Below are 14,364 nucleotides of genomic sequence, written 5' to 3'. Positions count from 1 at the left end.
GAAAAGTTCATATTAATAATAATATTAATAATATAATTATCATTTATACTCTGATATTATCACACACCCTCAGTCCCAGGGCCTCCTTTAGCTTAGATCATCCCTTTCTGCTAGTTTACAATCTGGGCTGCCTCAAAACACAACAGACACAATAGAGGGGGGAAAAAAAGAGAGAACTGAAAGTACTGCAGCAAACAGATCACAGCACTGGATCAAATAAAGCTGAGCACAGTGAACTGGCTGAGGGTCTACACAGGCAGTTTCCTAAAGGCATCCTTCCAGGCATTACTATTATGAAGAGATCTACAAGCAAATAAAATGCCAGTCAGATTTACTCTGAAGAATAGTTTTGCCTTCCATACACAGCAATGTGGGGAAAAAAAAGACTAAGCTGCATCTGGAAAATTTTGTAAAATTATGCAACAGTTGCCTCAGAAGAGAAATGCTTATCTGTTTTGCCAAGTCTTGCTTGTTCTCAAGCAAAGAATTCTTTTTTTTAGTCCTCTGAGAAAAGTAAATGCTCAAAACAACAAAATCAAGTGGAAGAAGTGAACTTAAAAACTAAACAGACTATCATTCTCATATCTTGACATTAAAGATTGACTTGTAATTTCCCAGATTTCTCAGTATCTAATGACTCACAGGTGTTTACCTAGGCCAGGCTGGGCAACAGCAAAGCCCAGCAGACCCATCATGTCCTCATTCCATGGCTGCTCATTTTGTTTCACATTTTAATTGATCTTCAGCTAATGGTTTTCACACAAATAGCACACATAATAATTACAGATTTATATGGAGCACCTCTCAATGTCACTTCCAAACAGCCATGCCCCAGAGACTCTTTGGAAATTCCTACCATCATCACAGCCCACAAATACAAAGGGGTGCAGACACACAAAAGGTGTGCACACACACACAGAGGCTAAATTGTAAAGCCTACAAGGATTTGTGAACATTTTATTTATTTGAAAAACCAAAAAATTAGAATGAACCCTGCTGAAAGCCCAAACCATTCTCCAGGTGAGATACAAAAGGCTGAGAATGTACATGTCATCTAGAGAAGCCCAAAAGAGAGGCACTAAATAAGATGACTTGTGACTTCCATCCATCCATCCATCCATCCATCCATCCATCCATCCATCCATCCATCCATCCATCCATCCATCCATCCATGTCTAAGTGCAAGCAGGAGGAAGTTTGAGCCAAACAGTTCATAAAAACATCTCTGCTGTGAAAGAAAAAATGCTGCCACTAGAATGGTACCATTCTGATAGAATGTGTAGGGGCAAAAATGGTGAAGAAAACATAAAAGACAAATATCTAAAGTGGGAAAAAATGCATTTACACCCTTTCCTTCCCTCATTTGTGCTCGTTATTTAGCATAACACTGATTCAGCCTCTGGCCAAGCTACCTCATAAAAAATTAATTCATATTGGAACAAAAGAGGTGTCTTGCTCCAATATTTAATACATTCAAACACAGATTTATCACTCAAGCAAAAATGAGCCCAGTTTATACTCAAGCTATCCTAGTAATCCAGGTAATCATGGTGCACAGCATGAACCTGCTGTTTGATCAGCTGTTGCTGTGTGCAGTCAACTGAACAGACTCAATTCAATGTTTTATATATGAATTATACCATCAAGATAAGGAGCAGCTGCCTGGGAGGCAGGAGGCTACAGGGGCATCTTTCCTCCCACCCTCCTCACTTCCAGCTGGGTGGAAACTGAAAAGCATGAAAAAGTTGAATAGTTCAAAGTAATATCTGTAAGATGAGCAGCTTTAAAATGAATCAAAACTTCAGGGAACTTTGTAAACACCTGAAAAATGAAGTGCCAACAGAAGCCAGGTCACCACCATAACTTAATATTTGCAAGATGCCCAAGCCCTTAATGAGCCACAGCCAGACTCTTCAGTGGCAAAAATTAATGCATTTGTGATTTATTGTGCCATATGTGCCAGTAACTCACAAGGTCTCAGACTTTCTAGACTAGGCCTCCCATTCTTCTAGGGCTGGTTTTCACTTTGCTTTCCCCATCCTATCCCTTGCTCTCCTTTCTGCTACACAATCACACACGGACCCCCCACAAAAATCCCAATGCCCATAATTTCCTTGGGCAGTTCCTTGCTCTCCATCCACTGCTGCTGCTGCTCCTGATGCTGTTAAGAGCCCACAAAAGTCACACAGTTGAGTCCTGTGGGGCTGTGGGTGGCACAGGAACAGAAACCTATTCTTCCCATAAATAATATTATCCCTGTTTCTTGATTAGGTCAATGCAACTCCTCTCTGACTTGACAGGCACCTCTGACTTTTCAGCACCTCTTTTATTACTAACTTATCCAGAATTCAGGGTCTCCCCAAATGAGACCCTGATGGCCATTCTTCTTTCTCTTCCCTTCCACCCCAAATCTAATAATGGTTTATGGAGAAAATACAGTTTTCTGAGTGTTTTTATACTGTTTTTTCTTTAAAGCAAGCTGTTTGAACAGAAAACTGACAGGACAGAGAAGTTGTGCAAAAATACAAGAGCATGGGTGGGTTATTTAGAAGAATGCTAGTCATTCATGGTTTAAATACCAATGGCCTATAGTGCAGCCTCACTGACCCCTGAAAACAGCAAAAAAATGTTAAACAAGAATAATGCAGCATTACAAAGTTATAAACCTTAGACACAAATCAGTCCACAAGGGAAAAAAAAAACCAGTGGATTAGATGAATGACCACATTTTGACCATCCTTCAAAGCAGCAATGATAATAACACCTGACATAAGTCTACAAGGATGAAATAGGTTATCAGCCCAGAAGGAAAATCATGTTAAGTTCAAAAATGGCTATATAAAAATTAAATGATTGAAACTTTAATGAGATGAATGGAATTTGCTCAAGAAACCAAAGCCTGGCTGAAGCCCTGGAGTCCTCACCACAAAAAAGACAAGGACCTATTGCAGCAGGTGCAGAGGATGCCCACGAAGATAATCCAAGGGATGGAACACCTTTTCTATGAGGAAAGGCTGAAAGAACTTGGGCTGTCCAGCCTGGAGAAGAGAGGGCTCTGGGAAGACCATATAACAGCTCCCAGTGCCTAAAGAGGTTTACCAGAAAGATGAGGATGAAATTCTTAGTAGGGCCATAAGACAAGGGATAATGATTTTAGACTAAAAGAGAGTAGATTCAGATTGGATGTAAAGAAAGTAATTTCTTACAATGAGGATGGTAAAAAGCTGGAACAGGTTGGACAGGAGAAGTGGTGGAAACATTCAAGGCCAGGTTGGACAGGGCTCTGAGCAACCTGTCCCTACTCATTGCAGGGCAGTTGGAACAGAAGAAGATCTTGGAAGAATGGTCATTGGAAGAATGGCCTTTAGAGGTCCCTTCCAGCCCAAACTCTCCTATGACTACAATTCCTCAGGAATGATGACTGATTTTAGAATCATCCCTAAATGGTTTGTAAGGACATCAAGACACACTGTCAGCAAAGGAAATCCAAAGGAAGGTCTCCAATAATCTAGGACCCTGCTCAGTAAACTTTTATAAGCATGATAAACTTCAGTGCTATATCAGTGCACCCTGTGAAATAACTGCTGCAGAACAGAGACAGAACACAAAGGCAAACACTCCCCTTTTGGGAAAGGGCAGAGAGACAACATGGCTTTTTGTCATGAAATAACATAACTATTTAATTACAGTTGCCAGTTGTGTTACAGAGAAGGAAACCGTGGCAGTGGGAAATGTGCCAAAATCCCCCAGATTGTTTACATACAGAATAATAACTTCTGAAGAAGAAAAGCCTTCTGAATTGATTAAATTATGAGCAAGGCCTAATTCATTGACATTAGCTGCTGTGTAAGATATATAAATACAGAGCAAACTCTCTGCTGGTTTACAATAATACAAGCAGCACTGGAAGTTTACCTCTGGGACTGTCAGGGCTGTGTAAGCCCACACTGCTCAAGCTGTCTCCTTAGGCAGTGCAAACATGAATAAACAGCTTTTTGGCACATCTCTCCAGCTTTGGATAAGACTACATACAAACACCACTAAGAGCACCTCCAGCAGTCTACAGCATCCTTGTCAACACACTCCTGAGATCATCTTAGACAGCCTGAGAACTCCAGGATGGAACCAGAGCAGAGGGCTGCTCCTCACAGCCACTGGGACCACAGGCACCAGTGTTTAACCCAGAGCTGTGCCACTGTGGTGTCTGACATGGTGCTGCTTGCTGGAGACTGACACTGATCACTCCTTACAGCAGGGGAAGCACAATGAATTGCATCTCTCTAAAATAACTCCTGGACTTGATGGTGCCAAGGAGGAAAATGAGCAAATCGTGATTCATAAATATGCAGAATGTGATCTTTTGGCAACCTCTTGATGTTACAAGAAAATGAAAGAAAGAGAAGTAGGCAAGGAGAAAGCAAAGAGGATGGACATAGAGGATGCAGGTGCACATCTCTGGTCCAAAGATGACCAAGTAAATAATTTTTAACTGTGTCTTCATGGAAGGAAGAAGAGCACAAATTGAAATACTCACTCTTTCCATGTCACTATCTTTGACCAGGGAAACTAAGATTCCCAAGACAACCAGCTGGAAATGTCTATGTGAAAAAATAGTGCAGAAAGAACATCACACACTTGATCTGAACCAACTCCCTAGTGCAGACTAACACCACTCACCACCTCCAGTGTGATTAGGTTCTAGTCAAGTGCTAGACCAATCTCTCACATCTCACCAACTAAAAGTACCCCTGCAGGTGGTTGTCCAAGCAAAAAATGCACAGAACTTCCTTACAAAGAGCTTTCAGGCTCTCCTGAAAATCTTGTTAGTAAAAAAAAAAAAAAAAAAAAAAAGGCAATTCAGCAGCACAGATAAGAAAATCCTGTAGAGTCTCCAGTTTGTAACCTGAACACCCACTGCTGCACATAAACTTTGGTTTCCTACCAGTTATTTCCCTTAATAGCTTAACATATTTCCTACAATAGAAATAACAGCAATTCCTTTCCCAAAGTTTTGCCATCCTAACTTACCTTTTTTCTCCTTCCATGGTAGTTCTCCCATTTTGCTGAACATGCTGAATGAACTTTCCTTAACAAAACGCTTTCATAATGGTTAAATAAGCTAATGAAAAACCTTTCCTTAATGAAGCATCACCCTGAGCCCTGTGAGATGAGATGGCTCCTGCAGGTAGGCTGGAAAGCTTCTTATCAAATCAACTCTCAGACCAATTAGGAGGTCTCAGACAGTGAATTACAAGAGCTGTCCCTGCTGCCTAGGCTACTAAACCATTTCACAACATTATGCAGGTGCTTTCTGTTCTATTTACTGTGCATTTCCAAGTTTTTTTCTGTGAAATGTCCAGAAGTCAAATGCAGATTCCCCCCAACTGGCTCCTTCTGCTGTAGCCATGAGAGGTTGAGTACAAAAGGAATAAATTCCTGCTGTCAGATACAGAGACAGGTGACTGAAAATGGGAACCAAGAACCTCATCATGCCAACTGACAGAAAAATATCCTGGATTCCCTTTGCCACAAGTGCATCCCTGAGGGGTGACATCCCCTGGAGAGGGTCAGAGTCCTCCACTGACCCATCCAACCTGGTTCATCATGAAAAGCTGTTTCATCCATGCCCTCAGTTTGGTTTTGTGGGGTTTTTTTCTTCTCCAAATGGACATCTAGCATAGGACTCCCAGACTAGTAATGTTCTCCATAAACTTTGTCTTGTTCGGTAAACCATCTTTTCAGAGGAGGAGCATTGAGACATTGTAATTTACTACCAGAGGGCAAAAAGAAACAACTGAATCTACTCAGTATCTATTCAGTATCTACTGAATATTATGTATTTCATCTATAGTTTTCTTACAACTTGTCCCAGATTTGTTTTAAAACACAATTTTGCCCTCTGCATCAGTCTGTTTTTAAATAGATAGAATACCATCAGATAATAGCCCTCAAAACACCTGGTCTGTTTTGGGATGTTTTGGTTTTGTTTTTATTTTTAAAGTAACTTGACAGTGGTTCACAGGTGCAGTGAGAGCTACTGTAATTATATAGCACATTAAATTGTCACACAAATTAAAAGTGAGGCTTAAGAAGAGTAGAGAGCACAGTGGTGCCAATATAATGCAAGAATAGGTATGGAAATATTTTTAAAACCTAACATAACAATAGAATTCCTTTATCTTACATTATGTTTTGGTTCTAAGCGTACAGGAACATGGCAGGTTGCTTGTGAACAGCAAAACACCAAGCATTACTTCAAATAACACTATAATTAACAAAAGACTTCACCTTTAAGGAAAAAAAAATCAATTAACCTCACTTTGATTGTAAAATCTGTGCACTAGAGATTTAAGAGAAGCATTTTCTTAAGTAGGACTGGCATAAGATTAGAATAAAATCTGATCATTTACTTGAAAACAAAACAAGGAAAGCAGTTCCCAAGACAAAAGCAGGGACAAGAAGACACTTTTGAAAACAAAAGGAGAAAATCTGTAAACAAAATCTCTGAGCAGATTTCAAGATTTTATTTGAAGTCATTGGTGTCTCAATTTAGAAGACAAACAAGTTTGATGATGTCACTTTATAGTTTTCTCATAGTTGTTTTGACCCTTGTGCTGGAGGAGCCCTTCAAAGTAAAAGAGAAGACTCCAAGCCAAGAGAAGAATCTGTCACAATGCACATTCCAGCTCTAGGAGGGTCTGTTATGCTTCTGATCTAAATATTCTTTAGTAGCAGGCATACTGCATGCAATGTGTGGCTAAGCATTTTCATATATGCTTTTTGATTCTGGGAACTTTTCTTTTAAAATATTTCTTTTTAATCTGCACCAGTTGCAAAAAAAATTTCAAAAGCTTTTGCTGAAGTTTTACCCATAAAACAGAATGTACCCTTAATAAATCCTCCTGTTCCTCCAAGGTCTTCATTATCCTCAATATTATTGAGATTACCTGACATCTTCAGAAAAGCCACAGACCATTACTTTGACTTGAAAGAAATGAAGACTAATTTTGAGTAGATTTTCATTACATAAAATTTAAACTACTCCTTAGTTTTATTCTTCCCTTTTATCAAACCTACAATAAAAAATGCTAAAAATTATTCAGCAAAGGAAGTGGCATCTTCAGATAAAAGAACAGAGACCCACAGGGCTGTGAAGGCCTCTGCACTGTTATTTCATTATCAAGTTTTCACTCTTTAAACCCTACTGATTACACCTGGATAAAAAGACATGCAGAGCTGCTGCCAAGGAGGGACTGAGCCTGCAAATGCACAGCTTGCTTTACCTGCAGAAATAAAGAGAAAGGAGATGGCCAAGGGGCAGCTCTGACACTTGTTTGTGTGTGTGCATCCTCCTGCTGGCACAGCAAGTCCTTGTTTGCTCTGCCATCCCCTGCTTTGCTGGGGCTGGAGCACACCTCAGTGTGACAAAAGCCTTCTGCTGTTTGTTTTCACAGGCAGCAGCCACAGAGCCTGGGTCAGAAGAGCCTCAGGCAGCTCAGATCCAGAGACTTTCTGAAGGAACACACGGGAATTGCGGAGCAGCAACAACCCTGCTCTCCAAGGGGTGCCTCATTCCAAAAATCAAACACTTCACTCTCTGGTGGACAGGAGCAGAGATCTCTGCAGCAGCTGTGCATGTTAGCAGGGGTTCTAAATCAGGGTAAGGAGATCTAAAACCACAGTTCCATCACCTGGCTGCAAGTTCAATGATGTACAGACAAGTGTGATCAGAAGTGAGCAGGGGCTGCACACAACAGCTATAGGAAAGGGACTGAAGAGGGGTGCTTAGTCAATACAATTTTTGTGCCTGTATATTTTTCCAGTCTTTGTGGGAAGAGAGGAGAAAAGTTGCTACAGCACAAAGCAGGAGGATTTTGGTGGGTATTTAGCGTAAAGAGAAGTAAATAGAAAACTGTTCCCCCTGCCACTTGCTGCAGGTGGCAAAGAGTGAAGTACAGATTGACCAGAGCTCAGCACTGCTCCTCTGTCCTGATGCTCTTCCAGAAAAACCTCAGTGGGCTGTGCAGGCTTGCCATGAAAATATTCCCATGGCAACCACAGATAACAAGGGTAGTTTAAAAGCTGTTACACTGACTCTTTCACTCCAACTCATTCACCAGAGGGAATGCAGCACTACTGCTGTACAAAACCATGCACTGGAAATGTTTTTGTTTACAAGGCATGAACAGACATTTACCACGAGCTAATTACTTTAATTGAGTTTCACTGTGACACACAGTGTAAGTTAAAAATTAGCCACAGCACTGTGTTCAGAATCCACTGTGCTTTATAGAAAAGCACTGGTTAATTTTTGCTATTTGTATAAACATACTTGAAACAGTCAAACATTATTCAGCAGTTTGTTATCAGAGAATCATCCTTAGGAAATAATGCCTATGATTTTTTATCTGTGTTTTGTATATCATTCAAATTGCATGCTGCACACCTTAACATCATGGTTAAACAGACACCTAGAATTATAATAAGGAAATAGTGGAAATTAAAAGCCATATGAAAAACAGATGGACAAAATCACATTTAGTAACAGATCTCAAGTAATTGTTTGTGGTTTGGCAGGAGATACTGCTGGATCTGTGGATGTGTGCAAACTCCTCGTGCTCTGAGGAGATCACCAATGGGACAGGAGATATCACTCCAGACCTCCCTATGCTAAGGGGCCAAACAGCAAATGTTGATGTGCCAAAGGCATAGGGGGAAAAAAATCTACTGCCCATGCACAATTTATTTGGCACATGGATCTCAGAACAAAGTGCTCAGGGGAGAGATTCACTGTGGGCAGGCACAGAGGTTTTCTAGCCCAGACTGGGTTAAAAACTGATTGTCACTCAAGTGCAAGAAGGTTCCAGGGCCCCAGTGCTGTCTGTCCATTCTGCCAGGCTGCTCATGCTCTCAAACCCATACCTGTGCTGAAAGGGGGACTAGAAACTTCCTACCCACCCAGCTGATTTCAGGCATTTTTCCTTTGTGCCTCTACCTGTGCTGAACAAAAGGCAGACAAGGATTCAAATTATTCACATGTGACTGAGGGCCTCTACCTAACACCCCTGGACGGGATGCAGAGGATGCTGAGTGCTTCCAGCCTGGCTTGTCCAAAAGATCCAGGGGTACTGGAAAAAATTGCACAGGTTCAGGGGATGCCAGGACTGGACAGTGGAAGAATCAGAAAAATAAAATGTAAATCTATAAAATAAAATTGAATTTTAAAAATGATTAAAATGAACAATAGTAGTAAAAATGACCAGTAATGGATATAAACTATAATAAAAATCGATATAAACTATAAAAAAATTTATCGTTTATATAAATTATAGTTTATATCCATAAAAATGGATATAAACTATAATAAAAATTTATAATAAAAAGTATTTTATTCTAAAAATACAATATAATAAATAATAAATTATATATTATAAATATAATAAATAATGGTGGTAATAAATAATAATAGAAAAATTAATAATAAAATAAATAAGAATAAAAATAATAATGATGAATCAAATAAAATAATAATAATAATGAATAAAAATGAATAAAAATAAAACCAAAGATAAAGTAAAATACAAAATAAAAATACGATAAAAATAAATAAAATTAAATAAAAACATGAGAAAAATAACACTACAATTGACATTATTAATAGTTTATAATAATAAAACACTGCCTGCACCATACGGCACCGACCGATGGGGTTGCGCCCAGCCGCTTGTACCGAGCCGGCGGGGATGCGCTCGGGCCGGGCGGGGGTCGCGCATCCCCCGCCGCTCTGCCCCGTGCCCTCCCCGCCATCCCCGCCGCCCCCGCACCCACCTGAGATGCCGCCCCCGACCACGACCACGTCGCATCTCTCGGCCATGGCGCTCCGGGGCTCGCTGCTCCCGCGGCGGCTCCGGCCGGGCTGTGCCGGTCCCGCCCCGCGCTGGCGCCGCCCCCGCTGCGGGACCCGGCCCGGGCGGTGCGGGGCTGCTGGACGGGGATGCTGAACGGGGATGCTGCTACTGCTGGTGGTGCTGCTGGTGGTGCTGGTGCCGGGGCTGCTCCTGGTGGTGCTGCTGGTGCTGCTGCTGGTGCTGCTGGTGCTGCTGCTGGTGCTGCTGGTGCCGGCACTGACCCACAGCCAGGGACAGCCCTGCCGGGGAGGTCTCTCCGGTCTCCCCGCACGGGCTGGGCAGGGAATTCGGCTCTGGTGGAGCAGCGCGGCTCCCAAGGCGCAGCAGCGCGGGCTCTCTGCTTGGTTCTGTAGGAATTCGCTTCTGCAGCCACCCTGGAGTGGCTGTGGCTGCCGAGGTGGGGACTCTGAGATGTATCAGTGCTCCTGCAGACCGGCCTCAGAACACAGAGCTGAGGGTGACCCCCAAGAGGATCACAGACCCACAGGGCTCATCCAGAAGCAACAGTGTCGTCAAACCCGCTGGGATGCTTTAGGCTGGTCCCCTACACACCCAGCAGGGCCTTCCACTGCTCAGGTTTCTGTTTTACTGTGAGGGTGGCACCAGGAGAAGTGGGTTTGGGGATGCTCAAAGCATGGAAATAAGTTTGGTCTGGTGTATCTGTAGGGATCCCATCCAGCAGTCATTTCAGTCATACCTGATCTCCCACACCTGTTGCCCTGTTTCTTCAAGTTTTTCTAAGCCTTCTAATGACATTCTTGTATCTTCTTGAATCCTGATCGTTTACATTCTTGTAACAACCTTTCTCATGCACTTTATGTAAATAACTCATTGTTTTGCATTCTTTTATGGAGGAGAAACATTTGATAGACTGTTGGTTTGTCCAGTGTCATTGGAGAAGTAGCACTGTCATCCTCCAGTCCACTGTCACTTTTGGAAATCTATAATGTTACAGTCAGAAATTAAACTTCCCTCCTTTTTACCTTAGAGGGTTGCGTGTCCTCATAGTTTTATTTCATGTTCCATAGCGACACACACCCGGCAGACTCCAGGCAGAAGGTTCCCAGCTCCAGGACATCCTCTGAGCCAGACACTTCAGTTTCTGTCATTCTCCATGTCCCAGAGCTGTACATTGCAGAAAGCAGCCCATGAAAGTCTGGAGAGGGCTCCCTGTCCCTCTTCCATAATACCTCAGGTGAGAGTTTATGGGGTCCAGAGACAGGGAATGTGATGGAAGTCACAAATATTGACTACAAAGGGTACAGTCCTGCAATTTTAGGCAAAATGGGAGGGAAGAAAATTAAAGGGACAAGAAATAGAATAAAGATAGAAATACATATTTTTACTCTGATTGAAAGAATCTGTCTGATTAAATCAAATTCCAAAACTTCTTTATCCTGAGAGAGACACAATCATCAAATTATCAGAAATAATGGTTGCAGAGACATTTCAAATCCCATATGAAACACTCAAAACTGGGGAAGGCCATTCCAAAAGCAGAAATTGGTAATTTTATGGACTCTTGTCAAGGGTAGCTATGGTTATATTTATGTATTTAATGCCAGGTGCCACAACCTCTTAATGTTCTCAATACATATCACTTATTCCTGGGATTCTTCTGGTTCCTATTTTTGTCTCTTGTGGCTCTAAGAATCAATATCTTTTTTTTATTTATTTTTTCATAGGTGTGTTTGAAACAGGAGTCTGTGTTGCCTGCATTTGAGGGTATGTGGCAGAGGACCTACGAAGGCACAAAGCCCTCCAAGGGCTCCTGTTAAGACACACCAGAGCAAACATCTGTGTCATTAAGTCTGTTTCTGTATGTTCATGGACACATTACATAATCCTGCTAGTGAATAAATCCAGCACTGTCTAGAGCAGGCCAAACCCCTCCCAAAGCCAGGTTGGTGTTTTTTCCTTCCTCTCTCCTGCAATAAGTCTGGTTCAAAGTTCTTTTTTTTTCATCTCAGTAGCTTCTGCTTCTGAAGTGTGATGGTAACTCCAGCCAGTACAAAAACTAGCACACCATGGTACATTTAAACAGGTTCTGCTTTCCCCTCTTTGCTTTTCTGTTTGCAATGTTGAGATGCTTGTCAAGCACTTCAGGATCCTCAAATATTGGGATACACCTTTGCTGATCCTAATAACAATTTTATACACAGATCCCAGTCCAAAAGTATCTGTTTTCAACAGGTATGAGCAGAATGGTGTACCTAACTCTAATAAAGCCTCTGATGGCATAAAGATATTTTTTTCTTTTTTTTTTTTTCTTTTTTTTTTTTTTTTGGTCTGGAACCCTCACATCTAATCCCATTAGGATTCAGTTTCTTGTTTTCTTGTTTTTATGGTCCCATTACTTCTCTCATGTTGTTCTAACTAATTAAATAGATAAAGTGTGTTGTGCCTGGATTTTGGCACATTATCCTTTGAATGAATGCATGATGTTAAAAGCAAAGCAAACTTTCTGTGAAAACACAGCAGCTGAGAGCCTCTACCTTTTCTTACATCAGACTAGAGCTTGCCTGAGATAAAATACATTGTTGTCATAAATTTTCTTAGGTTCTCTGACACTGTGGCAATTAAATGGCATAATAACTATGGTGTCTGGTAGAAAATGTACTGACAGCCAGGGACTAAAGTTTGAGGACTTAGTGGAAAGTTGATGGAGTAGGGGTCAAAGCCAAAGATCTCCACATTTTAAAAGTGTAAGAGGTAGAATTTAGGCACATGATTCATCACTGGTCAGTGACTGGTAAAACCACTGTACAGCTTTTTAAATTACACATCCTCTCAGTTTCTACTCCTTAAATAGTAGTGCATTTTAAAAAACCAGTTTTTCGTTGTTTATGTGATACAGTTTTTCTTCAATATGTTCAGGGGGAAAATCTCTTCTTCAGGACAAGCTGGTTCACATCACTGAAATTTCCTGCTGGCAAGAAAATGGATGTTAACATCACCTTCAGTCAAAGCATCCAAATGGATTCCTCTGTTACCTGCAGACTATATTAGCACCTGCTTCAGGGGCAGGGGTGTGATTGAAGCCAGGAATTCTTCTAAATTCCTGGTCTGAATGCAAACTCCCACTGTGCCAGGTCCCTGTCAGCGATCCCTGGGTGTTCATCCTCCTCCCACCCTTTTCCACCACTGCCCTGATGTAACCTGAGCATTCCCTGAGCCTTGGTGCTCTCAGGCCCCCAGTGAATCTGGTGCTTGCCCTTCATCCCTGGTGGAGAATCCCTCAAAGGAGGGATGAACATGGCTTGACACCTCCCTCATCTGCAGCCAAGCCATGCTGCTCTCCTGCTTAGTGCCTTTGTGCTTGCTGGATACTGGTGTTGCAGAAAGCAGGCAGATTTAAATACCTTGGTAAACATACATTTTACACAGCTTCAAATTTCCCTCATGCAATCAGTGCAGAAATTGTGAAAGCACATCAGTGATTTTGAAATACTGCACAATTAAATGAGCATAAGCTGCATGCTTTCCTCTAGGGGAAAACTGCTGCAAGGTGTCTCAGCAGGTTGTCTGCTCTGTCCCTGCATTCCACAGTGGCATCAGCCATGACTGAAATGTGTCTTGATTAGCAGTGAGTGCTAACTGGAGAGGTAAATGTTAATAGCCAAGAGTTTTAATCCAGCATACACAGCCTGACATTCACCTAGAGCTAATAAGCACAAATTGAATATTTTATCAATCAGATTGCACTCAAAGTAGGACTGCTCATTAAATGTAAAACCCACAAGATTAGGCCTATTAGTAGAAGCAATGAGTGAATGTAAACATTCACATTCTGAGCACACACAGAGCCACAGCACAAGAACAGAGCAAGGGTCTGACCATCCCAATGCAGCCAGGCCTGAAGTTCCCTGGGGACAGGGACAAGGATCATGGGGACCCCCAAGGGAAGGTGACAGCCCAGGCCTGTCCCACCCCCAGGCAGGAGCAGCTCCCAAAATTAGGTCCCTACTGATGCCATAATTATTTAATACGAGTGCAAAGGTTTTGGAACAAAATAATTTTAGCTTTCTTATTATCATCATCTGTCTGTGTGGATTTAAGGATCTTCCTGGTCCAAAGGGTATAGAGGCACCTTCCCATTCAGTGGAGGGAGGCCATGTAGGCTCTAAGACAACAAGGAGTCAGTCACATGTGCCCTCATGAGATCTCACAGAGAAGCCATTCATCAAGACTGTTTGTGTAATGAAACCCCAAGAAGGAGTGGAAGAAAACTGATGTGATGTCTCAAAGCATTCCAGATATCCTACTTCATAGTCTCTGGTTTCTTTTCCATCTGTTTATCCTAATGAGCCCACTCTTACAAATCTGTGACTGTGTTACCACCATTCTGATGGAAGGACTAAAAACAATAATGGTAATCATGCAAATATATGCATACTTACTAATATAACCAACAAAGAAAAAACAGGGGAAAACCCTTAAACTATCATAAATTAAT

General features: G+C 41.7%; 1 protein-coding gene across 1 annotated transcript in view; it reads right to left on the bottom strand.

Annotated features, from left to right (window-relative positions):
* Positions 1-10,037, bottom strand: part of MAOB (monoamine oxidase B) — a 52,966-nt gene extending 42,929 nt beyond the window's left edge. Inside the window, exon 1 of the mRNA XM_077171574.1 lies at positions 9,829-10,037. Within this exon, the coding sequence (XP_077027689.1) occupies positions 9,829-9,874 (46 nt within the window). The 5' untranslated portion in view covers positions 9,875-10,037. The remainder of the gene's footprint in view (positions 1-9,828) is intronic.
* Between the last annotated feature and the right edge of the window lie 4,327 nt (positions 10,038-14,364).

The sequence above is a fragment of the Agelaius phoeniceus genome, chromosome 2 (assembly GCF_051311805.1).
Source record: "Agelaius phoeniceus isolate bAgePho1 chromosome 2, bAgePho1.hap1, whole genome shotgun sequence".
Lineage (NCBI taxonomy): Eukaryota > Metazoa > Chordata > Aves > Passeriformes > Icteridae > Agelaius > Agelaius phoeniceus.
The sequence above is the reverse complement of the archived record's forward strand: the minus strand, read 5'-3'. Positions and strand labels throughout refer to the sequence as shown.